The sequence below is a fragment of the Strix aluco genome, chromosome 2 (genome assembly GCF_031877795.1).
Source record: "Strix aluco isolate bStrAlu1 chromosome 2, bStrAlu1.hap1, whole genome shotgun sequence".
Taxonomy (NCBI): domain Eukaryota; kingdom Metazoa; phylum Chordata; class Aves; order Strigiformes; family Strigidae; genus Strix; species Strix aluco.
This window is the reverse complement of record NC_133932.1, coordinates 117,080,177-117,106,686: the sequence shown is the minus strand read 5'-3', so window position 1 is coordinate 117,106,686 and position 26,510 is coordinate 117,080,177. Positions and strand designations below refer to the sequence as shown.

At 38.8% G+C, this 26,510-nt stretch overlaps 1 protein-coding gene across 13 annotated transcripts in view; it reads left to right on the top strand.

Moving 5' to 3' along the window:
* SGCG (sarcoglycan gamma) overlaps positions 1–26,145 on the top strand; it is a 149,725-nt gene extending 123,580 nt beyond the window's left edge. For all 13 annotated transcript variants that reach the window (XM_074816023.1, XM_074816021.1, XM_074816015.1 and 10 more), the window contains 2 exons: positions 20,790–20,913; positions 22,430–26,145. In XM_074816023.1, the coding sequence (XP_074672124.1) occupies positions 20,790–20,913; positions 22,430–22,603 (298 nt within the window). In that variant the 3' untranslated portion in view covers positions 22,604–26,145. The remainder of the gene's footprint in view (positions 1–20,789; positions 20,914–22,429) is intronic.
* Positions 26,146–26,510: the final 365 nt, after the last annotated feature.

Below are 26,510 nucleotides of genomic sequence, written 5' to 3'. Positions count from 1 at the left end.
TATTTTAATAGGCTTAAAGCTCAGTTTTTTCCTGCATCTGTTATGCTATGTTACATTTTAAGTTTTTATCTGCACTTCATTTAAAAATAATTACACTGTTTCAGACTACATACAACTATTGTTATTATGAATTTTTCACCTGTTTTTGAAATACGGTATCATTTGAAGGAAAACACTGAGATTCACTCAAAGTGTTCGTGAAGTTCTCCTGCGTGGATGAGTTTACCTTGTGGCTTATCTCTAGAGATTTTTACTATGTCGACTATAAACACATTTTGATCTATGTTGCTATGTATTAGGAGAGCTCAAGTGTAATAGTTAAAATCCCATTCAGTTCTGTCTTCAATTAACTTAAAATAGTGGGAATTAGAGATTCTTCCACAATTTACAAGAAAAACAAGAAGTTTGCTAATAATTATTATAATGTCAAGGAAGTACCTGCATGTCCATATCAACACTGACACTTGCAACTAACATTAGTATTTGACATAAATCCAGAGCTGTTAAACACCTGTGCTAGAAAGTCAGTTAGCTTAACCCTAAGAAAAATGCTGAATATCAGGGCATGAAGCTGTGCAATGTGTATACCACTCACTGGCCCTTACCCACAGCAGTTCAAAATGTCTCATTCTTTTAATATTTTTTTTTTCTGTTTTTACCACCCATAATCAGTGTTAAGTCTGAAAGCAGAGATGTCAATGATTCCATGGGGGGCTTCTGGGGAGGATCAAGAAGCAAATGCATTTGTCAACAGTGCAGATGCTAAGTTAAGATGTTAGGCAGAGAAGACCAATTTACAAAGCTCATGCTGGAAAAAGGTTACTTTCAAGGGTGATCTTAAACATCAATGTACACAAAATTCATGCATTATGTTGTGAAGGAGCTCAGACAAGTTTAACAATGAATGGCTATTTTGTAATGCTTTATAAATATTCTGTTTCATTCCACACTGTTAAATACAGGAAGCTACTTACTGAAAAGCCCTTCAATATGAAAAATTAAAATGCAATTTTAAGTATTACTTTTCTATTTTAAATCTGAATATGCTTCCTTTCCAGACTAAGGTTGTGAGTACCAAGTTATAGGTAATATAACCTATTTGCTCACCTCAAGACTTATCTTCATGCTTTCACCATCTATTAATCTTCTGCTATTTTTCCTCTATTTTTCCTTCAGTGGTTGTGCTGTGCCATGTGAATGCAATATGCTGGATGGATGTGATATAAAGTGCCATGGTATGCAGCATTAAAAATAGGGAATACTGCTTTCAAGAAAATCCATCCACTTCAAATGTAGTTGCATGTTTCAAGGAGCTGACTAGAAAGCTGTTAATGCTCATAACTTTTCAGCTTGTGTCATATGAACTGAGGCCACATTCAATCTCTGTCATTCAGATTTAGGGCAGGATCGCAAACAAAGCTGACACAAATGGCCTTCTGAATTACACATTCTGCTGGCTTTCCTGTCTAAATGCTGAATTTCAAGATAGACTGCTTTTCTGGAAACAAAGAGATAAGTGTGTTAGAACATATCTTTTTATAGCTAAGTAATGGAGACAGAGCAATGCAATTATACTGTGGTCAGTAACTGTCTTTTCATTCTGTAATTTGAAGGAAACATATAGAGTCCTTTTCAGTCTAATGGATTGAATTCATGACTCACCCGTAAAGAAGAGATGCGCTTGCACTTACTTCCAACTGGTAGGAAGAATTATAGCAACAAAAACTACATTTCAAAATTGAAGCTTTCCTAGACTTGAAATAACATTGCCTACTTTTTCATTCCTTTCCTGGAGCTCTTACATCTAAATAAGATACCTAGTTTCCATTTACAAAATCTGTTAAGATTTTAGTACCTAGTGGAGACCTAAAAATAAGTCTCGCATGTAGTGTCTGACAGACATCTTAATGGGATGTTTACAGTCAATGGGAAGATTTGGATATATCCACAAAATATCATCCCCAGACAAACACGACTGAGGAGGTAACTGGTTAAAATTAGCCAGTTGTAATTAGTGAGAACAGAAATATGTCTGGACTCCTACTTCTCTCTGCAATTTGGTTGCCTGATATAGTCAAGTGCTTACACAGCTTCCGGGTGAATGGATGCTCCTTTGACAGCAAGTGCCTATCTACTGGGTCACATCTTTCCTTTGGCTGAACCTGTTCTTCTATATGGTCGTGGGACCACAGGAGAGCAAGCAAGAACAAGCACCTGATCACTAGGTTATCTCCTCTTTATTTGCTTTGTTTCTTGCTGCATTACTTGGTTGTGCAAAGACTGACATTCAACACAGGGATTGACATAGTCCAGGTATTTACTCCTGCCAAACTATTTTGTAGTCTGGTAAATAGAAGTAATGGATACAGGTTTCATTCCACTCAAGACAAGGAGGGAATCAAACTGATGCTTCATAATTCCTTGCTGAATAGAAGAATCAATAGGATTGTATTATATGTAATATAGCATTATATATATTGTAATATCTATTATAATATATATTTTATATATTAATTAGAATATTATAAAAAGATAGAAAGTTTTACCTCTTCCATGGTTCTCCATGAAAGTGGCCACAGCCCTTGTACTTCAGTGTGTATTTGACACGTTGAAGACTTACCTCAATCAGGTCTCCTGGGGCTGGAATTTAGCTGCCACCTCTGACTGGATCACAGCAAAGTTTTAATGGAAAACAGGTACCTTGCTTTCCAAAAGAAGGAATGTAAACAAAATTATAGAAGCTCATGTTCAGACATGTATCTTGTGACCCAAAATGTAGGTGGGGATTCTCTTACAGCAACTGATGGAACTAGCTGCTGTAGACAAAAACATTTATAGCAATTCCCTAAAAGCCAGCTTCTCCCCAGGTTCCATGTTAGGTACTGGAAGTAACTTTTGTTATTATCCAGAGTTTCATACCAGCACACGTACCCTTTTATATCCCCAGTTATCAAGTAACAGCCTGAATGTGAAAACTAGTGGCTCAGTTTAGACATTTTTCCAGCGTGATACTAACATATTTTTCTGACAATTTATAGCACTTTAGAATATTATTTAGCATATTATTCTATTCCTACTGTATTTTATATCCTTGAATAACACGTAACTGATACATAGTTTTGTCATTTTGATACTGTTCACTTCCTGTGATCTACATGGCTTGCAGTTTTCTAAGGGAAAACAATGGATGAGCAAATCTCTTTAAATCTCAAAACAATGTTTCTTAACTGAGCATTGGCATTTCCCAAAGTTATGGAATAGTGCTTACAAAAGTGACATCTTTCCATTTATTAACTGGCTGTATACTATGCATAATGAATATAATGCTCACGAATGAGTACTAGCTTTGTTCTCATATTTGCCGTATATGGATGTCTGACAGCTTGGCATTATGCCTTCTGAGCACAAATCCTGTGGGAAATCACTTTTAGTACAGTTTATGGTATTTTGCCAGTTCTTCAACTGAGGGCTTACATTCAAGTTCAACAGTGACCCACATCATTCCAAACTTCTTGGATTTGAAAAGCACTGTAGCAGGAATGATGTCACTGTTGCAGAGAGTCCACTTTTGTCAGAGTATGATTATAAATATATATATAAAATATGTTATCTGAATGTGGGTATATTTAATGGCTTATGGATATATTCTGAAAAGATTTCAATATTTCCCAAGGAAACAGATGTATTTTAAACAAATGTATAATATTGGCATTCACTAAAACTTTAAATATACAATTTAAGAAGCATTGCTTCATATTTTAATGAAATACCTATGTCCAATGCTTAAAAGCATAAAAACAGGTATTTACTAGCTTGTGACTTACATGTTATAGAATGTTGATAATTTGAGGGCATAATTATACGTCTTCTAGATATTTGGTTAAGGTAAATTACTGTATTATGGATTGCTGGTAGACCTCCCTACCTATATATTCAGAATAAATATGTCCCCTTTAATTTTTACTTCTGTTCTGTGGCATCCAAATAAATCCACTTTTCTTATGGCTTCTACTTCTCTCTGATACTTTATGTACACTTACTTTTATCCTTTCCATTCCCCATTGATAATATGATTTCCCTTTTCACTTGAAGTATTTGATAGGGTTAAACTGTGTAATAAGACAGAGAGAAAGGCTGGAAAATGAAGTTGTGGGGTTTTATGGTCATATGAGTAAGAATTATGAAGGAAATCTAGAAAGAGATGTATAGAAGCTGACCAAGGTAAAAACATTTGCTAAATCATTGCTTAATCATATGTGTATTACTAATGCTTACATACTAATTGCCTAAAAAATACCATCTGACTAACTGAAGTACAGTGATTTTTATTTGCATTCGTTATGCAAACCAATTGCCTGGTCAGTCAGAAGAGAATGAATTATGTAACAGAAAAATAAGTCTGTGGTTATGATTCAGTATTTGTAAAGCATCTCTGCTCCCTGCCTAGTGAGATATTTCTACTGCAATATAGATTTATGAGCGGTGGCATTAATTTGCTAGATATTAATTTGCATTCAGGCTAACTAAGAACACTTCTTTTGGAAGCTTAAAAAATTTCTTTCCATTCATCTGATGGACTCAAATCTGTGAAAAGGCATAGGTTAGAAGGATCAGATGATACAGGACATCATCTTTATCATCTTTTCAGAAGCATTTCTGACTCAGACATTTAAAAATACCTTATTAGCAAAGGCTTGGGTACTACTTCACATCTGGTCTTCTTTTAAGCAGTGATTTTACTTCAAAATATTAATCCTAAAGTGAAAAGAATTTTCCGAATACGTTTTCTCTGTCTTGCATTACTAGCTGTTTGTGTGCACCCATATTCTTGCAAAATCTTGTTCATTGAATTGTAGTTTACAAACTATAGTGCTTCACCTGAGGGCATATATATAATTTTACATATGGACCATATGAACTTAGGAGATAGACTTACCTCTGCTGATTAGATCATCCTGCCTTCTGTAATTCCGAGTCTGCAGAGGGACTCTGTCCTGCTCTCATGGAAGATGTTTCCCTCCTGGAGTAGGAGGGACATTTGGTGACTGGTGGGAACAGAAACTCAGGTCTCCTAGTTGGCAGTCAGAGCTGCTCTCCTGAGCATCTACAACATGTTTCCTGTTTTGAAGGACTGCTGGTCTCTGAAACCAGTGAGTGATAGATAGATAGGTAGGTAGGTAGGTAGGTAGATAGATAGATAGATAGATCCCTCAGTAACAGAAGGAGAGGAAATCTACACACTGATGTTTAGTGGCCTTTTTGTGAGGTAAGATCCCCCTGAGAACACATGCCAGGTTTCTGCCCACTGTCATAACTGACTTTCACCAGGCAGGTGGCTGATGTTCTTCCTAAAGCCTGAGTTTTTCAGAGATGTCACTTAACACATTTAAATCAATAGAAGTTGTTTCTACTGCTTGTATGGAGCAGTCATTTACATATTTTTCATGGCTGCTTATGTCGGTAGTGCAAAGATAAAAGTTGTAATGATTTCTACACCTGCACTATTGATGTGGGTAACTGACAACGTCTGACTGCTCGGTGAGATTGCTAAAGTGAACTTGTCATCAGTGATTATAGCATACTCCACCAGAGCGCAAGCTACCGTGAAAACTTCATTAATGATTGTCACGGTTATAGACACCGTGCAGATGACCACCTGAAACTCTATTTGTAAGTCTGTGATTGTGCTGTCACAGGTCTAAGATGTAATATTGAGTTGGGTAGAGCATCCCTTACATAATCTTTCACCTACATGCCTGTCTGCACATGTATCGAGGGAGCTGGAGGGGAGGCATGAAACAGGATGTGCATGTGGCAAATGCTGGAAGAAGAAAGGGAAGCATTTCCCGATAACAGTAATTCTTCCAAGATATATTGTACATGTACACCATCACTACTCATGCTCTTTCCCCTCGCCCTCATCCTGTGTGTGCAGTTGTGATACTTCAGTTGTGAGGAATGAGAGTGTGGCACGTTCAGCCACTACTAATGAATCACAAGAGGGGAAGGGTATGACCTGCTTGCCAGCAAAGCCCTCTTCACTTGAGTACCTCTTTTCATGCAGAACAATGGACACGATGAACAGCATGTACTGAGGAATTCCAGTTGTTTGAAATCTTTCCGTGCTTCTGCATATTAAAGAAAAATTTGCTTGAGATATATAAAATAAAGGCATGACAAATTTAAACCTGGAAGATAATTTTATAAAAATACTCATAATGAAAATACTAACCAGATTTTTTACAAGTGATGCAAATAGTGTTATTATACAAGAGTAAAATTTTATAATACAGTAAGTTATTTCATAATATCATTTAAGTCATTTGAAAAAGATAGCCATGCTGGAAGCATCTGTGATGTGCCAGATTCAATCACATTCAGTGGGGCCTTGGCCATTTTTAATTACCTGGAGAGTCAGCACATCATAAAATTGAGGTCATCACAGAGACCTTTTTTGAATTAGCTCTGCTTACCACTCTTTATCACAACTGTCAGTCTTGAGACAAGCTTCTATTTTAATCATATCTCCATTCTGATCTTTAGTCTTCACTCCTTCAACAACTCTGCATTGAGTGACAGTGGACAAACAGGCAAAAACACCTCAATATTTAAGATGGATAGAGAACTAGTAAACAAGTAACTCCACTGTAATAATCATATCTGGTATGTTTTTTAATAGATTATAAATGTTGTTTTAAATTGCTTTTGTAGTCTTTTCAAAGTACCATTAAACCTGGGCACTGTTTTATTCTCTTTATAGGAGAACATGTAAGTGCATTTGTCCTAGAACTTTGAGCATTTCTTTTATATTGCTTACATAAAATAAGTTCTCTTAACCAAAACCTTGGGAACGGGAAACATCTGTTGTTCAAATCTGGCTTTGTAATTGTGCTTGTGCACAGAGATCACCCTAAGCCATAAACAGTGCCTGCTTATGCCAAAGAATTCCCTTGAATCCAGAATATCATAACTGAATCATAGAATCATAGAATGGTTTGGGTTGGAAGGGACCTTAAAGATCATCTAGTTCTAACCCCCCTGCCATGGGCAGGGACACCTTCTACTAGATCAGGTTACACAAAGCCCCGTCCAACTTAACCTTGAACACTCCCAGGGAGGGGGCATCCACAACCTCTCTGGGTAACCTGTTCCAGTATTGCCCTCACAGTAAAGAATTTCTTCCTAACATCTAATCTAAATCTACCTTCTTTCAGTATAAAACCATTACCCCTTCTATCCCTACACTCCCTGATAAAGAGTCCCTCCCCATCTCTCCTGTAAGCCCTCTTTAGGTACTGGAAGGCTACTGTAAGGGGAGACTTCTCCAGACTGAACAACCCCAACTCTCAGCCTGTCTTCATAGGAGAGGTGCTCCAACCTTCCAGTCATCTTCATGGCCTCCTCTGGATTCACTCCAACAGCAGCATGTCCTTCTTATGTTGGGGGCCCCAGAGCTGGACAGAGCACTGCAGGTGGGGTCTCACGACAGCAGAGCAGAGGGGGAGAATCCCCTCCCTCGACCTACTGGTCACACTTCTCGATGCAGCCTAGGATACAGTTGGCTTTTCAGGCTGCAGACGTACATTGATGGGTCATGTTGAGCTTCTCGTCAACCAACACTCCCAAGTCCTTCTCTTTTCTTCAGGGCTGTTCTCAATCCATCCTCCACCCAGCCTGTGTTTGTGCTTGGGATTGCCCCGACCCATGTGCAGGGCCTTGCAGTGAGCTTCACTGAATCATCTGTTGCCACTCATTTCAGATTTAGAACATAAATATGGAGCAAATTTGGAACACAGACTATTTCAAGAAATAAAACTATGGTGAGAAATGTTTTATTTAAAGGAAAGGAAAATATGCTGAAGAACATACAAGCTGACATCTTCAAGAGCAGCAAATACTCCCAACATTTGAAAATGCCACCCAAAAGGAGTGGCTCAGGGGTCTGCCCTTTATCCCTGATCATTTTTAGCATGACAAGCTGAAAAAAAACCCAATAGACTTGTTTATTTAAAAATCAACCACTCCTCCTATACATACGGAATAGGGTTAAAAAACAAAAAGTCCTCATCTGTATCTGCGTAACACTTTTGTCTGGTCGTAAATGATTTCTTCATTGTTTGTGCATGTGATTCAGCTGATAATTCAACACACACTTTTGGTTACCATTCAGCTCTTACATATTCAGGCTGCATTCATACAACACAGTTGAAACCTGGAGGACCTCTGTGTGCCTGAATAAGCAGATGCATCTCAGCTGCTCATCAAATTGAGAACTCCCCTCTCTGCAAGCAGAAACATTCATTCTCTGAAGTGGGATGGGATCCTCCCAGAAACCACTCACACAGATGCATTTTCAGAGAGACTAATGTACCTGGAGCATGGGGTTTACAACTGCTCGGGCAGATAGTTCAGGTGGAATTGATTCAACACACTTAAACATCTAGAGTGTAGCTATCTACATCAGATCTCATCACCTCTTGGTGGAAGGCAACAGGTACTGATAGGGCATGTTACATTTTATCCTAACAGACATATCTAAAAATAGATCAGATTAATTATTCCCTAGCAGTGCCTGTTTATTCATTTTGAAGGATGCGGGGGGGATCACCTATACTCCTTACTATAGGCAACTACATTTTTTAGAGGAATCACACACTTACTGACTATGCCATGTTTGGTTAAGCTCTGAAGAAATGAAAATTCATCATAAGAAAAAAGGCAACACACGGTCCCGGGAAATGTTCAGATCCCAGACAAGCTTTTCCACTTGTAACCCTATATTCCATAAATTCATCTAAATTATTAATCATTGTTTATATAACCTTGTTATCAGGATTAGCAAATGCTGCCAATTACTGGCTCTTGTTTGATACCAGTCACAAGGTAATGAGTCCTTCCAAGCTAATAATAATTAGCTTTGAGGCCCTGGTCATGCTTGAACTTTATCTTTTCAGGAAAGTCATGATACCATCATATTTACCTAAAAGAAGTATCTTTTCTTTCTAAATTGGTAAAAATCTGTAGTTGTCTTACACTCACTAAAGACTGAGAATTTCAAAATACAGTTTTAAATGTTCATTGCTGTCAATTTCCTGAACTACTTCTTTCTTCAAAACCTTCTGCATATCTGCATCAAATTCAGACTTCTTTTTTATACTAATCTTAATAATTGTGGGTCAGCCTCCCATGCTTGTATTTACACGTATACTTATCTTCTACAGTTATTCCATTGACTCCAGCAATTTTTGTTCTGAGGGTTTTTCTGATTTTCTTTACTGCTGTGCACCACTCATCTCCAATGTCTTCCTGTAATTTACTTCTTTCTTAAAGCTTGCAAATCTGCAAATTTGTATGAGTAAAACAGCACAATCTCTCTTTTCTTCTAATCTTGGATCATCAGACTGACCACGGATTGAAGCACAAGAGAGGATGAAAACCTTGTATTGCTTGTGCTTTTCTTTCATGGAGTTCTTAACAAATAAGTCATTAGAGGAACACAATCCAGTTTGGTTTCTTGGGTCCTTCAGCTCTGATGTTGCAATACTTAAAGTTTAGGCACCCTGATTCAGTGGTAGAGCAAGTAACAGACTTGACTCCATATCCAAGCTGTTTGAGTTGTAAGATTGTAATAAGTCCATGGATAAAATAATTTAAATATAGGATTAAACATGGGTTAATTGATAAATTTACGTAGGGACAAATGGATTTATCCGTAGAATCTGATTAATTATGATTTTATTTCTATCCAATGATTGTCTAATGTAAACCACACAAAGAGTCTAAGAATCCATTACTGCAGCAGCTCAAGAATCTATAAGGTCATTGTAAGATTGTTTTAGCTTTAGAAAATGCCTTCTCTATAGGTGAGCTATGCTTAGTTGAGCCTAGTGAGTATTTGTGATCTGACTTCTTGATTTCTCCATTCCACCACCAAGTGGCTGTTCATTAAATACTGACCCCATTGGTACCAATGGGATTTTATCATTTCACTGTGACTCCCTTTCATTCCAGCCAAGCACAATAAGCTGAGCTGTGTCATGTATGATGACAGCTCCTTCCGAGAGTTGGCAGAAAGGGAAATATGAAAGTGGTTCAGTGGTCTCCTTTTCCCCTCTAGAGTTGAGAACAACACTGAAGTGGTCAAGTAATGAAGTGCTCCTAGCCCTTACCAACACAGACATCTGGGAAGGGAATATAATAAAGTTTGTGCCCTCCAAAAAATCTAGCTATAAAGGTAATAGCAGCTTCATACAGAATCCATTACAGATTTGAGAGTTTATTTTTTAAGCTCAGTAACCATACATTATTAACACTTTACACCTTGTTAATATCAGACAAAAATAATTGACTTAATCTTATTTTTATTTTCCGAAAGGAGTTATTTTTTTAAGAGAAAGAATCCTGCAGCAGTATTATACACACCATACAAAAGTCCTGTAATGCTATTAGTAGCCCTCTTGTAACAACTGCTAGTGCTTCACACATTAGGACTGTCAGTAAATGTCAGAAGCATTATTGTCTCATGAAAGGCTGCCAGAAAAAGCAGAGCTTACTACATCCTTGTGTAATTATTTCAGAGTAGCTGTGCTGGTATTGAAGTATTTGGGATGTTTCAGTGCATTTGTGCCTATTCTTTAGAGGTCGGAGATGTTACAAACTGCCAGCACATTTTGAGACTTTCCCAAGTGATTGGAGACAAAATGATAGCCCTTCCAAAATAACATTTTCATTAATTCATTTAAGCTATAAGCAGAACAGAGTCAAGAAAAAAGTGACTTTTAAAATCAAATTGTAACTGTTTGCTCCATTAGTCTCTAAATTGCAACATAGTGCCACTGAAGATTTTTTTTTTAAAGTTTCAGAATTACTAGAAAAAATGAGGTGCTTTATGTACAGCTGCTTCATTCCAGCCAAATAATTTTTCTTTAATGTAGTTCTTATGTATGTACACTTGCCTCTAAACAGACACCCTCATAGTATATTTCTCTGAATTCAGTTGTACCCTATTTATTTTATTCTGATATTATCAGACTCCTTTTCTGTATTTTCACAAGATGCTGGTGATCTTTTTTATTACTGGCAAAAAAAACCCTTATTTTGGAGAGTTATTAGCTGTTGCATACTTTTGAAAGTAGAGTTCTAATATTAAGCTGCATCTTGTGCTATTGTAAGTTTTCCTGTAAATTTGTCTGCACTGAAATAGCCAGATGCACTTGGAAGAAACTGCAAAAAAGGGTTTTTTTTAATTTTAAATAATTGCTATTTAATTTTGATTCATTAAAAACATACCGATTAGCATTTTACATTTTATTGTGGCATAAATAATAGACTAATTTGGGATTTGGTGTAAGGGAGCTGTAGATATTGGCATTAGTCTTACTGAAACAGAACATGTGTCCTAATGCAAGCAACTCCCAGGAACCATAACCCTTGGAAAATGGTTTCTTTGAACTAAGCTACAAAAATTGGGATGATGTAATATAATCATTGACCAACTAATGGACTTGACAGTGGAAAATGGATGCTGTTTTTCAGTCAAATTTTTTTCATTATAGTTCATTTAGTTTAACTCAGTGAAGCTCAGACTTAGAGTATCAGATATGGAAGACAGCATCATCCAGATAAGAAGCAATTATTCTACCTTTAAATGAAGAAATTCAATATGTCTGATGCAAAATGTGACACTTTAGAAAGAAAAATCAGTCAGCATTTGAAAGATTTACAGTAGTTATGTCAAATCAGAATTTTGTGCCAGGGCTTGACTAAGTAACTGCTATGTTTCCATTACTGTGCAGAAACTGATCAGGGAAGAAGATTTAATGAGTTATTAGTATTTCGTATTTTTTGACATTCAATAAGAGCTATCAGAGTTTACTGTTGAATACTAATACATCCATGTCCTTAAGATATACACGGTTGTTAGAACATGCTGTGAAATTCATCTTTCCTGTTTGCAAGAAGATGTAATTTTAGGAGCCATTCCAAAGAAAGTAATTTTACAAAACAAAACAGAAATGAGGCATATACTGAGTCTGAGATCTCAGTCCTGTTGTTTTGTCCTTCTTTGCCTTTGGACCTGCTGGCAAACAACCAAAAGCCACAAGGCAGAACACCAAGATCCATAGCTTTGGGTAATCACACTCTTGCTACATCCTGATCACCCTCCCCACTTGCCTGACCTCAAAACAGCAAGCTCCTGGGAGATAAGTGAATATGGGTAGGAATTGGCAGCCAGCATTAGTGTGTGCTTGCTGCTCACTATCCACCTCTACAACTCCAGCTTAGTTTTGCTCAGCTCATGTCAACAGGAATCCAGCTTCCTCATAAAGAGAGAATATGGTTTGAAATTCTGTATATTGGACCACAAATAAATGCTGACAGTCTCTTTTTCCTGTGTAACTAGTGCATGGTTTACTCTCTTGCAATGTCTAGCTGCACTGCCAGTGAACTAGACTGCTTTCAGACTAATCAAAAAGCCAATATACTCCTATTGCCTTTTAAAGGTTAACATGCATTCAAAAAGCAGGGCTGAAAGCAGACACCTACAGAGAACCAAGGCCAATTAAGCCCACAGAATGCTCTAGGTTGCTTTTTTTACTTTCAAGACATTAGTTCCTTGACAGGTTAAAGATTCTCCTTTTCCCCCCTTTTTTCCTCATGGGTTTTTTTTTCCTTCATTTCTTAAATATTCTATTCTTCCTCTGCTCCACAACCTCCAATCACTGCCTAATTTAATTTGTTCCCCTTTCACCTTTCCAAAGTCAGACCTGAACTCAAGGGCAAGCATTCATGGCAAGACTCCTTTCTGCACACCAGAGGCATATGAGGGTTTCTTCCTTACTTAACAATGTGAAAAAGATGTTTTGGTTATGTGCCAACAGCATCTGATGCTCTATGCCCCATTTTCACAGCCTGTCCCCTAGGCAACCTTAGTGCTTCTGCATCTTTACAGACTGTAATAAGACCTGTAGTCATTGTTCTCCTAATTCTTCTTGTTTCTCTCAAGAAAAGAAACCTGAACATACATAACTCTATGGTACCTGACAAGGGGCATCCTGGAGTCCTGAGGGAACTGGCTGATGTAGTTGCCAAGCCAGTCTCCATGGTATTTGAAAAGTCATGGCAGTCAGATGAAGTCCCTGGTGACTGGAGAAAGGGAAACATTGCACCCATTTTTAAAAAGGGTAGAAAGGCAGATCCTGGGAACTACTGACCTGTCAGCCTCCCCTCTGTGCCTGAGAAGGTCATGGAACAGATCCTCCTAGAAGCTATGCTAAGGCACATGGAGGTGATTCAAAACAGCCAGCATGGCTTCACCAAGTACAAGTCCTGCCTGACCAACCTAGTGGCTTTCTATGATGGAGTGACTACATCAGTGGACAAGGGAAGAGTTACAGATGTCATCTATCTGGACTTCTGTAAGGCCTTTGACATGGTCCTCCACGACATCCTTCTCTCTAAATTGGAGAGAGATGGATTTGATGGATGGACTGTTCAGTGGATGAGGAATTGGTTGGATGGTCGCATCCAGAGGGTAGTGGTCAACGGCTCAATGTCCAGATGGAGATTGGTGACAAGTGGTGTCCCTCAGGGGTCTGTACTGGGGCCAGTGCTGTTTAATCATCAGTGTCATAGATAGTGGGATCAAGTGCACCCTCAGCAAGTTTGTAGATGACACCAAGTCAGCTGAGTGGTGCAGTTGGACATGCCTGAGGGAGAGGATGCCATTCAGAGGGACCCGGACAAGCTTAAGAAGTGGGCCCATGTGAACCTCATGAGGTTCCACAAAGCCAAGTGCAAGGACTTGCACCTGAGTGTCAGGGCAACCCCCAGTATCAATACAGGCTGGGGGATGAAGGGATAGAGAACAGCCCTGCAGAGAAGGACTTGGGGGTACGGGTGAATGAAAAACGGACTATGAGCCAGCAATGTGTGCTCGCAGCCCAGAAAGCTGGGCTGCATCTGGGATATTCTGGGCTGCATCAAGAGAAGCATGGCCAGCAGGTCAGGGGAGGCGATTGTGCCCCTCTGCTCTGGTGAGACCCCACCTGCAGTGCTGTGTCCAGCTCTGGGGCCCCCAATGTAAGAAGGACATTGACCTGTTGGAGCAGGTCCAGAGGAGGACCACAAAAATGATCAGGGGGCTGGAGCACCTCTCCGATGAAGACAGGCTGAGAGAGTTGGGGTTTTTCAGCCTGAAGCAGAGAAGTCTTCAGGGAGACCTTATTGCAGCTTTCAGTACTTAAAAGGGGTTTATAAAGAAAGATGGAGACAAACCCTTTAGCAGGGCCTGTTGCAATAGGACAAGGGGTAATGGTTTTAAACTAAAAGATGGTAGATTTGGACTAGTTATAAGGAAGAAATTTTTCACAATGAGTGTAGTGAAACACTGGAACAGGTTGCCCAAAGAGATGGTAGATGCCCCATCCCTGGAAACATTCAAGGTCAGGTTGGATGGAGCTTTGAGTAACCTGATCTAGTTGAAGATGTCCCTGCTTATTGTGGATGGGTTGGACTAGATGACTTTTAAAAGTCCCTTCCAACCCAATCTATTCTATGATTCTGTGAAAATAAAGTAGGAATTAAAAGTTATATATATTCATACTCTCAGAAAAAGATGAGCCTAGTCTTGGAAGTACACATGCACAGGCAGAGTTGTACAGTTCTTACTTTCCCAGGAATGCAGGCTTGCAGGATCAGATCTTCAGTGCCATAACTGGAAACCTTTTTGAACTCACTAATGGCTTTATTTGGCCTTGGAACAGTTTAGTCAAAGCACTTGATTTTTTTTTAAATGTTTTCTGACTCTGAGAAGGCACGGAGATTGTTTAGTGAAAGGTGGGTCAAACAGCTGTGTGCTCAGAAAAGAAGGGTAGGAGACATCCTTATGAGGTCATCAGGTTTGATTTTAGCATCTTCATGGAATTTCAAGGGAAAAAACAACAACATGCAAATACGTACCAGTGGAGCAAGTACCATTACTCCAGCTCCAGCTCTTCTGAGTTACATTTTCTCTGTCTCCTCTTGTTTCTTCATATTCTTCAATCTTTTCTCTAATACTGTATTTCCCATGCATGCTTCCATATCAATGCCTAGGAACAAGTGTGAAGCAGCATCTTCAGTCCTACAAAGACTAAATGGCAGAAAGAAAGGGGCATGGGATCTTTCACTGTCTTCTGACCCTCATATGACTTTCTTCTTAAACCAAACCTTAATATATATATATTTATTTGGCCCTTTTGCATGGATCCTTTTATTTTAATTATACTAAAGCACTATGGGAGGAAGACTGAGCATATTAGAGAAGTGGAAGTGGTGGATTAGTGTATTTTATGAACTCTCATAAAAATCAATACCAGAAAGCTTTGTGAAAAACTTTTAATGAAAAGGTATTATGAACTAGCCAGCATTTAGGTTCTGCCTGGACCCACCTCATGTTCTGTCAGTGTTTAAAAGGACTTCACAAAAAAACTCCACACCATATAGGTGAACACCAGACCAATATCTTCTTAATGATCTAAACAAACATACTGCTGTGAAATAATATGATGAAAAGTAAAATAAATCAAGCCCAGTATATTTGACATTTTGTTTTCTCCTGTGTACAAGGGGCCTTTTTTTTTAATTAAAGCTGAGTCAGGACTAAAATATAGGTGTTTCTCTTTTACTGATACGAGAACATATTTAACTCAAATACTTAATACACTATACACTTTAGTGCCAGGTTTACATTTCATAAAATCTTCTCTGTATGGCAAAATTGATCAGGCTATTTTAACCAAAAAGCAAGGGGGGAAAAAAAAAAAAAAAAAAGGAGTTAGCTGTACGTTTGTATGGGCACACCAATTGTTGGGTGCACTGCAATTTTAGAGGCAACTTCCATCTACCTGTCCAGTCCACTTACAGTAACCCTGATCTTGCCCAGGTAGGTGCTGGAAGGAATGCATTTCATGTGGGGAACTTTTATCTGAAGTCATACTGAGGAATTCTGTCCCCATTGAATTCAGGAGACATGCTGACTCATAAGATGGAAAGGACATAAAGTGGACAGATGGAAACTGTTCTGCAAATTCAAAAGAGCAAGCTGGTTCCTCTGTCCTGCTCTAAGAGTCAAGCAACCACACATTGCGGTATGAAGCTTGGGCTCCAGAAGACTATGGTGCTCTTTCTGCAGTACTAAAACCAGCTTTCTAATGCATTGTGGTACTTAAAAGATCAGCAAGGCTCCTTCTATCTCCTGCCAGAACAGGATGAAAGAAGAGATCGATATTCCTGCAGCAGGCACAGGCACTATCAGCTGCTTCTTTACCACAACTGCAGCAGGCTGTCACTCCCCTCACATCCTCCCTGAACAGCCAACTGAGCAATTTCTGGTGATCTGGTATCTCCACGAGTTAGCAACATGCTTATAGGAAAAGGTGGGAATCTCCAAGCCTTTAGGTTGTTGGGATGGTTTCAGATCCAGAGCCTGGATGATGTCGAGGTTCCCTCAGAAGACTTTCACACAGTTCTTCATAAATTATTCTACACACCTCAGTACCAAATTTCCTTGGCAGCTAGCCAAGACAGTATAGTCGACTTCTGGAACTATCTTACCTACAAGTAAGAAGACAGCAATAAAAATATTATCTTCCTTGTAATCAGTTGCTTTAGTTGCAATGCACAACTGGAGGACCAACATCCAGCACCACCTACTCCCTCACCCTTCCCTGCCTTTCATTAGCTGACACTGTGCATTTTCCCTGTGCTTTGCCAACAAACCTCCAGGTGACTGCAGGGGCCGGGCTGAAGGAAGCAAGCCAGAATACCTTGGGCCTAGGTATCATTTCCATTGCTTCACGTTCCGTGGATATGTCTATGTGAGTGTTTTAATTCAGATTAGGAATGTCGTTTTGAGGGAAATCTCCCAACTGCCTGAGCTTCCCACGTCTTGGTTCTCACTGTGGAACTGTTTGGGGTATATGAACAGGATGACATTTGGATTAAATTAACCTGAAAGCTATGGAGAATGCCTGATGTGTTCCAACCTTTCTGGGCATCCAGTCTTCAGTGTCAGGCATCAACAAGTCCGGAGTACTCCTCAGGACAGATATAATGGGGATGTCAGATCCTTGGCATCAAATGTCCTGTCCCAATCAATTCCTCTTGCACCACACCACTGGCTAATAGACCCCTGGCAGCTACCACAGTACCTAGAAGTTACTTGTAAGTAGAGAATCCATCTTCCCAAATGAGATACAAGCTGTGACAGATATCTCATTTAGGACAGCACATTACATAGATTAATTCCTCTAGATGATGAAGATCCTCACTCCATTCTGTTAAATGTAATTTATGTGCCTGTAATTTTAAAAAAAAGATAAAGTGACTAGTAACAATATATTCCTTCATCATTCTACTGCCCAAATTCAAACAAACACTGTAAAATGACAAAAAATTCTAAGACAATCAATTTCTGTCCTCTCAGTCTCCAAGCACCCTCCAGCAGTTGCAAGCAAACTGAATTCTTGTTTTGGCAAGACTTTTAAGGGGTGCACATAAATGTTTTGCTCAACCCAGCCCACTCTCGTCCTCCTTTTATTGCCTAGGGAATAGATCTTGAAACTTTCTTATCAGCCATTATTTGCACACAGTCTTGTATCTTCTGACTGACTGACCCAAATTGTTTGCAGTGCAGAGCAAGTTCCTCCCATCATCTGTTTTAAGTAGATCCACTGGTCACTGATTTAAAAAAGCCTATTTTGCTTTATAAATGTCTATTTAAAACACCACCAGTGTTGATAATTGCAGTCCTCTATTCATATCTTTCTGAGACACTCTAAGTTCATACAAGTATCTCTATCACTCAGGTTTTCTGCTAAGGCAGTTCTGTGGTCCCTAGACCCTTAATCATATAGGAGGAGTCTAAACCCGCCCACCAGCAACAAACTGGAAGTGCCTCAGGGCTGGGACCACTGAAGAATTTAGGTGACTTTAAGGTCAATGTCTAAGGGGCTGAGGAAGTCGTATGTCTTCAGGACCAAGTGGGGACTGAGAAAGGACAGTCAAGGTCAAGGTTCAACTCAGTCACATCATTTCTACACTAGGTACTTGTTTTACTTTTAGTACACCTGGACTTGAGACACCAAACCTTTGAATGCTGTGTGAAGAAATACATCATTAATGTTACTGAATGTTGTCTTTGCTAAAATCTCACGCAGAATAGTTCCGGAAGGCTTTAAAAATCACTGCTTAAACTTCACTGCAGTTTCCATTGCCAGGAAGCTCCAATGACTTACTTAATTAGGTGAATCCACCCTTCGTTAATCTAGAAATAGGACCTCTATAAACAGCAGAAATTTAGGACTGTGATTAATATAGCAAATGTAATTTTGCCATGTAATTTAAATTATATGTAAGTCATATCATAAATCTGCAAATGCTTCCGAAGTCTGTAGGCTTCTTGCCAGCATTAATTTTGGTAGAAAGTAAGAAATATTTCTCCAGTGTTTCATTGCGTTTCAAACTCCAGGTCTGATATGCTCTTCAAAAGTCTGTCCCAGTCTGCCTTCTTGTAATATTCACTAGAACTTAAAAATAAAAATTTATGCCTCTGTATAGATTACTTACATAGGTGAAATGCTTTACAAAAAACATGAGCTATTTCAATGTTTATAGCTTTTTGCTAAAACAAACTACAGCAACAGTTATATTCAACTACCTTGACACTAACTTTGATTAATTTTTCATTATATAATATATGCAAATGTGCATCAGAAAATATTCCCATGAAGCAGACTTCCCATGTAAATCGCTCAGGGAAAATCTGATTTCCCATTTCATAGAAGTATAAATCTAATAATCTAAAGCATAAAGTCATGGAAAAGTTGTTAAATCACAAACATTGCTTAATAAAGATTACTTACACTATATTGGACGTCTGATGCAGAACATACTTGTACTCGTGCCCTTGTACTCAGCATGATCATGACAGAAGTTTGTGCCGTCTGAGAGTCATGGAATAAGGCATCAAACTATTTTACGGTTATGGTCCCAATATGGAACCATGATGCAGTTATCCTCTGTTAGGAATTTAAATTATCAATTTGGAGTTTAAACTAATTGAAAGGGACTAACCCAGGAGATGTCAGGGAGAGGCAGATCATAGAAACATAGAGTTATAGAATGGTTTGGGTTGGAAGGGACCTTTGAGGACCAAGGAAGATAGAATATTCTGCTACCTCTGGCCAGCAGTGATTAGCCAATATTGCCCGAGTTAGTTTCAGATTTGGGGATAAAAAATGAAGTGTCAGTGACTCTGCTTGTCTGTGCTCAGATATCATTGGTTTAAGATACCAGCTGGATTTAGCTTCTTCAGAATTCTAAGATACAACTGAAGTTTCTCACAAGCACAAACGGACTTTTTTAAAATTCTAGTTTTCATGAAGTAACTGCAAAAAAAGGAAGAACTGAAGCAGTCTGAGTAAATGAAACCCATCAGACAGCTACATCAGGATTGTGTGATAAATCATTTCATTCCTTTATCATCTGATTGGCAGTCAGCATCTGGACTCACTACCTGATGCATACCTGGTAAAGGACCTGCTGGGGCACAGGCCTCCCTCCACTCATCCAGGTTGGCAGTTGTTGAGCACACACGGAATCAACACAGCATCTGCTGGGGGTGTGTGTGCATACACATGTGCACACACATCCACACCCCCACACCCCTCTCTGTATTTCCAGAGACATGGTGGGTGAGCACATGCAGACCTGGGAATGGAGACGCATGTTTGAGTTCCACATTATGGATGCAGCCCACATTATTTTATATGTGTCCAGGGAATGTACAGAACAGAAAAGGTAAAGTAAACTGGGACCACTGGTTGATTCATTTTCTCTAGCCTTAATATTCACCTGCTTAATGTTGGCTGATAGTGTAAAATTCAGGCTGGTGTTGTCAGGAACAAAAGCCAATAGCTATCAACTCTGATCCTGTGATGTTCCCAGTGCCTCCAGACAAAGCAGTTCTAGGTAATGGTCAAAAGAAGCAATATAATCACTAGCTTGTTGCTGAGCTTGGGCTTTTTCTTTCCTTTTCATGATTTTTAATTAGTACATTTATCCCTGCTACTTATCATGGAAATGATACCAAAATTCTGAAGAAACAAAGCCTTATCTCTTTGGAAAATAAAAATCATGAATCCTGCACAGCTGACCTGACCAGGTGATTACTCAGCTAATACAGTACCTTCCTGCCATCTTGTGGCACTGTAGGGTTTGCAACTTTCTATTATATTGCATAATTTTTATTTCAAATGAAGTTATTGGGTTTTAAGTTTCAGATGCTAGCTAGTTAAACAACACACACATTCACACACACTGAGTAAAATCCTGGTCCAACTGATAGCAGTGTCAAAACTTTTGTTGATTAAAAAACTTCCACACTGCACTAATTGTATTAATTTCAATATCTTATTATGTCAATATTGAACATAAATTCAAACCAAAGAATGGGTGTCAGTTTTAAAGAAGAAATAACCATTATACTGAAAAAACCTGAAGTTATCTCTGAAATAATACCTTGTGTTTCTATTATGAATTCATCTATATTTTTCATTTGTGATACTTCGGTGGTTTTAAATAGCTACCTCCTTTTTCAAGTCTGCCTGAAGAAAAAAAGAAGCTGCATCTTTTATACAACTTCAGATGATATCCTTCAAGTGCTTGTTCAAAGTTTACTTATTTTTCAAAAAATAAAGGTATATATGAGGATGTGCTACTGTCACATTTTCTGCTCCTGCTTTCAGGCTGGAATCACCAACTCGATCATTGAGCATGGATGCACCACGAGGAATTAATATCAAAGCACAAGCTGGGAACATTGAAGCTCTTTCCCAGATGGATATCAAACTACACAGCAGTGATGGTGTGGTGTGTACAAGCCCTTCTTTTTCCATGACTGGTTTATCTTGCTGTCTGAATATAAGTAATAACGTCAATTCTTTTTTCAAGTTCTGTTAATTTAATTCCTCAGATTTTAGGAGACAGAATATTAAAATTAATGGTGCCAATAATAAGACTTTTATTTATGGGTCAGATTGAAAAATACTACCAATTGACATAATATTGTATTGGCTTAGAGAAATGCTTTGTAATAAAACTCTGATAGTGCTCAGCCCCCCACCAGCACAGTGATCCCCAGGCACCCCAGCAGGAACCTTGGCCCAGAGGTAGACACTCAACCCCAGAGTTGCTAAATTAAGGAGTGAAGCTCTGCAGACATCATTAAGAGCTGCCCCATCAGCAACAGCACGCAACATGAAGTAGACTAATTACCAGTGCCAGTTCTTCCACAGAGGAATTCCAGACTAACCTGTACAAGAAATAGACACCTACCACAGACAACCTACAAGAAATCCAGAGAGGAACTTTTTACAAGGGCATGTAGTGATAGGATGAGGGGAAACAGTTTCAAACTGAAAGAGGATAGTTTTAGATCAGATGTAAGGAAGAAATTCTTTCCTGTGAGGGTGGTGAGACACTGGAACAGGTTGCCCAGAGAAGCTGTGGATGCCCCCTCCCTGGAAGTGTTCAAGGCCAGGTTGGACGGGGCTTTGAGCAACCTGGTCCAGTGGAAGATGTCCCTGCCTATGGCAGGGGGATTGGAACTAGATGATCTTTGAGGTCCCTTCCAACCCAAACTATTCTATGATTCTATGCTCACTACACTCCCTGATAAAGAGTCCCTCCCCATCTTTCCTGTAGGCCCCCTTTAAGTACTGGAAGGCTGCTATAAGGTCTCCCTGGAGTCTTCTTTTCCCCAGACTGAACAACCCAACTCTCAGCCTGTCCTCATAGGAGAGGTGCTCCAGCCCCCTGATCATCTTCGTGGCCTCCTCTGGACCTACTGAAGCAGGTCCATGTCTTTCTTATGTGGGGGAGGCCAAGAGCTGGACACGATACTCCAGGTAGGGTCTCACAAGAGCAAAGTAGAGGGGCAGAATCACCTCCCTCGGCCTGCTGGTCACACTCCTCTTGATGCAGCCCAGAATATGGTTGGCTTTCTGGGTTACAAGCACACATTGCTGGTTCTCACTCAGTTTTTCATCTACCAATACCCCTAAGTCCTCCACAGGGCTGCTCTCAATCCATTCATCTCCTAGCCTTTATCCATGTTGTGATTGCCCCAACCCAGGTGCAGGACCTTGCACTTGGCCTTGTTGAACTTCATGAGGTCGCTACTAAGAAAGAGGATGGGCACCAGCTTATCCCTGTCCCATGTTCCAATGTCTGCCAAGAGCCTAGATCTTGGAGAAGCTTTGTACATAACAAGTCTGGGTAGAAGGCTATTCTTAAACCACTGCCTAGACAAAGTCAGGTTGTTTTATGGCATGCTATTGCATTATTATCTCTAACAAGCCTATTTGTCCTGCTTTCTCCCATGCAGCTTTTGCTCGATGCTGAAACTGTGCGACTGCCCAAATTGCCTGAGGGTACAAGGGGTGGATCTGGTATTTCTCAGGGGCTCTACGAAATCTGCGTGTGTCCAGACGGAAAGCTCTATTTGTCAGTGGCTGGTGTGGGCTCCACTTGCCAAGAATACAGTCGTGTCTGCCAGTGAGGCACCAGAAAAGGCTGCACACCCCCTTGCTAGTCTGAGTTTTATATTATTGCTAAAGAGCACTACTGAAAGCAGAATTTTCAGAATTCTAAAAACAAAGTACTTCAGTTTAGGAGACAAATCTGTATCTACAATTCTGGACTACAGGGTGAAAGTGGAAGAAGAGCACAAATGACATTTCAACTTCAGAAGAATGACTTGAATCAGATTACACTTTCTGTCAGTAACACTTTGAAAACAGCCTTACATAGAGCATAAAAAAAAAAATAAAAGGAATGTTTCCTTGCTGAACTATTACTCAGTCAGATGATTATGTCATTGTTAATATTTTTGAGCTCCGTGGGTTTTTTTCTCTCACTACATGTAAACACTTAATGCATTAGTGGGTGAAATTAAATTGAGGGAACTACTTGAACTATTTACTGAGACAAAGCATTTGGGGAATTCAGAAAGTGCCAGCAAATGGTCTATGCAATTTTGTTCTTGCAATAACACAAGATACGAAAAATATGGTATTTGTGTAAGTTCTGTGTAAAAGGTGTTAATTTGCTAATAGCTTTCTATTTTAATTTGGCAACACATATGCTGATTTGCTTATCACTGAGATTCATATAAAAATAACTAATACAGAAAGCTCCAGGATTCATTTATACCTCTCTGTGTCTCAAATCTGTTCACTATACAACAGAGACATATGTTAGTATATTTTATAATAGCAATAGTTTGTTGTATTGCCTGTATTGTCATACTCATTTAAACCCTTTTATATTTTAGGACTTGCTAATTCAACAAGGCAATTTTCTCTGCCAGCTGGACTAGTAAAAAGAAAAAAAAAAGAAATATGTGGCTCCAGATTGTCTGACACAAGGAACTGTTTGGGCGGTGGGAAAAAAAATTCTTTTTTGCAGCCCACATGATTCAATTAAGAGGACTATTTCATTTCCATCTGCAGCTGTTGACTGGTATTTCTGATCCTGTAAGAGTGGGACTCCATCACAGACAGAGAGAGTAAAAACACTCTTTATAATTTTTTACATTAGGACTTTGGATACAAAATAAATGCTCACCATAGTTGACAAAACCATTTATTGACCTTGTAGAGAAACACAACTGCAGACCCATTCCCCTGTACAGTGTTGCACTGAACACAAATAAATTGTTTGCATACCTCTGGGTAGCAGGATTTGTATTTAATAGTCTGTTGTTTAAACCTCATGCGTTTTTAACTCCTTTGATGCTGTTTTGTATGTACTTGATGATATTTACCCAGGTAGAAGCTGCTATCACATAGTGCCTTGGTGTCTAGTTACAGAAAGATTTTAACCCATAATTGTTATTAACCACAGAATATCCATCCTTTAGAGGGGAGAACTGTCATCCTTAAAGCAGGAGAATCAGAACAAAAGAATTACTGAGACTATGCCATTTTTTAAACTTGCTACTTCAGTTCTGGTGAACAAGCAAACCCCACACTCAGTTATGATCCCAAATACCCACAAAAGACTGAGTTGAGAAAGAGCCCCCTAGTTGACACTATCCACTATTATTGTGGTAAAGCCCTGGGTAGTCCCTGCCTCAAGGGCTGCCTTTGTAATTTATCCAATGAGTCTAATGTACAATACTGAAATTGCCCTTCATTAGCAGGGTGGAGCCCTCAGCAGTTAATTCAGACTAGAAGAACTTCAACAGAAAAAGTAGGAGACATGCTTAAACTGAGCTTTTGGGTCCCTTCAGGCGAAGGAGGCAAGTGAATTGAGTTCTCTCCCATGGTATTTGGAGAGTGCTCCAATTGCTAACATATTCTGTAAGGGAGAAGTAGGAAGCCACACCTCTTCCATTTCTGAAATTCTCTTTTCCTGGGCTTAGACATCTACCTTCAGGAGTGAGTCCAGGGCTGTTGGCCCTAAAGAGAGGAATATATATCTCTACTCCACAACTGTATCTATATCTCTCAACTATATCTCTACAACTAAGCCCTCAGCTGAGGCAGACTTTAACAGAAACCCATCTTCAGCATTTCTTTAAAGTCAGTTTAGGTGGTTCCAGCTCCATGTACAAGCTTTTGCAAACCAAATTATGAGCAGACTTAGCTTATTCATTGGATAGAAGGTATGAGTATTAAAATAAAGGACAGTAAATTCCACTGCATATGCCAGATACCTAAAACTGCTGCTACAAGTAACTTGAGGCCTGTAATGTCCACAGTCTTTCACAGGTGTAGTATAACAGCAAAACCAGTACTTCAGTCCTTAGAGAATTCAGCCACTGTCTAGTTTCAAAGGCACTTGAATTGTCATCACACCTATGTTCCTGACATCAAGGAACATATGCCCACTTCCATGTGGTACAAAACTACTTATTCACCTAATCCCTAAATGTTAGCCAGATACTGTAAATAAGTATATTAGTTACAATCTGCCTGTTCTGCTGGCAATTGAAACATAACATTTTAAGTTATGCCTTTTAAGCTTTTGTTTTGGAGACACATTTTCAAATGTGATTTACCGGTTAAAACAGAGCAAAGGATTGAATCCAGGCTTTCCATGTATCAGAAGAGTAACCTAATCCCTAAACTACTGGGTTGTTGGAAGCCACTTCTTACACTGAAGTTACTGTTTTAGTTAACATTTTTACAAAGCTGTGGTATACAGCTAGGAAAATCAAGGTGCAGTTCCCTGGCTAGTAACACTACTAAGCATTATGACACCTCAGTTAGACATTGCAATAACTACTGTCTTTCTTGGGGTGATAAAACCTTTTGGACTTGCCTCAGTTCACAGGTGGATTCTGAGTAGTACAGCAAACTAAACAGGTCTGCTGGATCCTCAGCTTTGCCATCATCCAAATCACCAGCTTGCCCCTCTTCACTGTTTAAATTTCATTCTTCTTTTCAGTATGCTACAAAACTGACATTAAAAATATAGTTGCATTATATAAGTTGTGCAGGTTTTTTAAAGCGTGGATGACAACTTCTTGTCACTGAAGAACATTTTAGGAATTTTTTGTTTTAGGTGTGGTTAGTGGAGAAATAAAGTTTATGCTAAAATTACCACAGTGTAATCATCTGATACTATAATCTGAATTGTTGTTAATCTCAATATAATTCATACATCACTAAATTATGATTTTTGGTATCTCCATGTGGATGTCTTTCCTTCTCTTTTTAATACTTCAGAATTATTAATTATTGTTTCTACTTGAATCAAACTTCAGTAAATAGCTACAGAGTAACAGAAAATTATGGCAAGGAAAGTGAGAATACACACTTCTCTAGTTTATTTTCAAAAGTTATCCAAATGGAGAAGGAAAAAAAACACTACCCAACATAGTGAACTGTATTGTTTGCGTATTTTTTTTCCCTCAAAAAGAATTCTTTACAGCAGTCCTTGTAACTGTTTGGGATTATTACACAGTGGAAAAGTAAAAATATTAAAATAGACCTTATTTGACATTTGTCTATCTTTATATAGCTTTATGCAAAAGGAAATTGCAAGAATTAACTGAAAACTGAGTTCTTGAATAAACTTTATACCTTTTGAAAAGTCTGCTTCTCCTTTTGTGTTCAAATGAAACACAACTTAAATGAATGTTTTCATGTTTTCATTTAAAAAAAAAAAAAAAAGTGTCTTCCCAAGACTCTTAAGAATGTGAAATGTACGTTATTTAAAAATATGAACAAAAATCTTGGCCCTGACTAAAAGTTTACTTTCCAGAATTTAGAAAAATGCTTTACAATTAGATTTCATTCGAACCCTAGAATGGTCTTCATCTGTCGTAGATGAAAGTAAGCAAAAAATTAGTCCAGCGCTACTGACTTAATCATCCAGAAAGTAAAACACAGAAAAGATAAACAGTTTTAATGAAAAACTCATTGACAAACACCTCCATGTGACAAAAATGTGAGTCA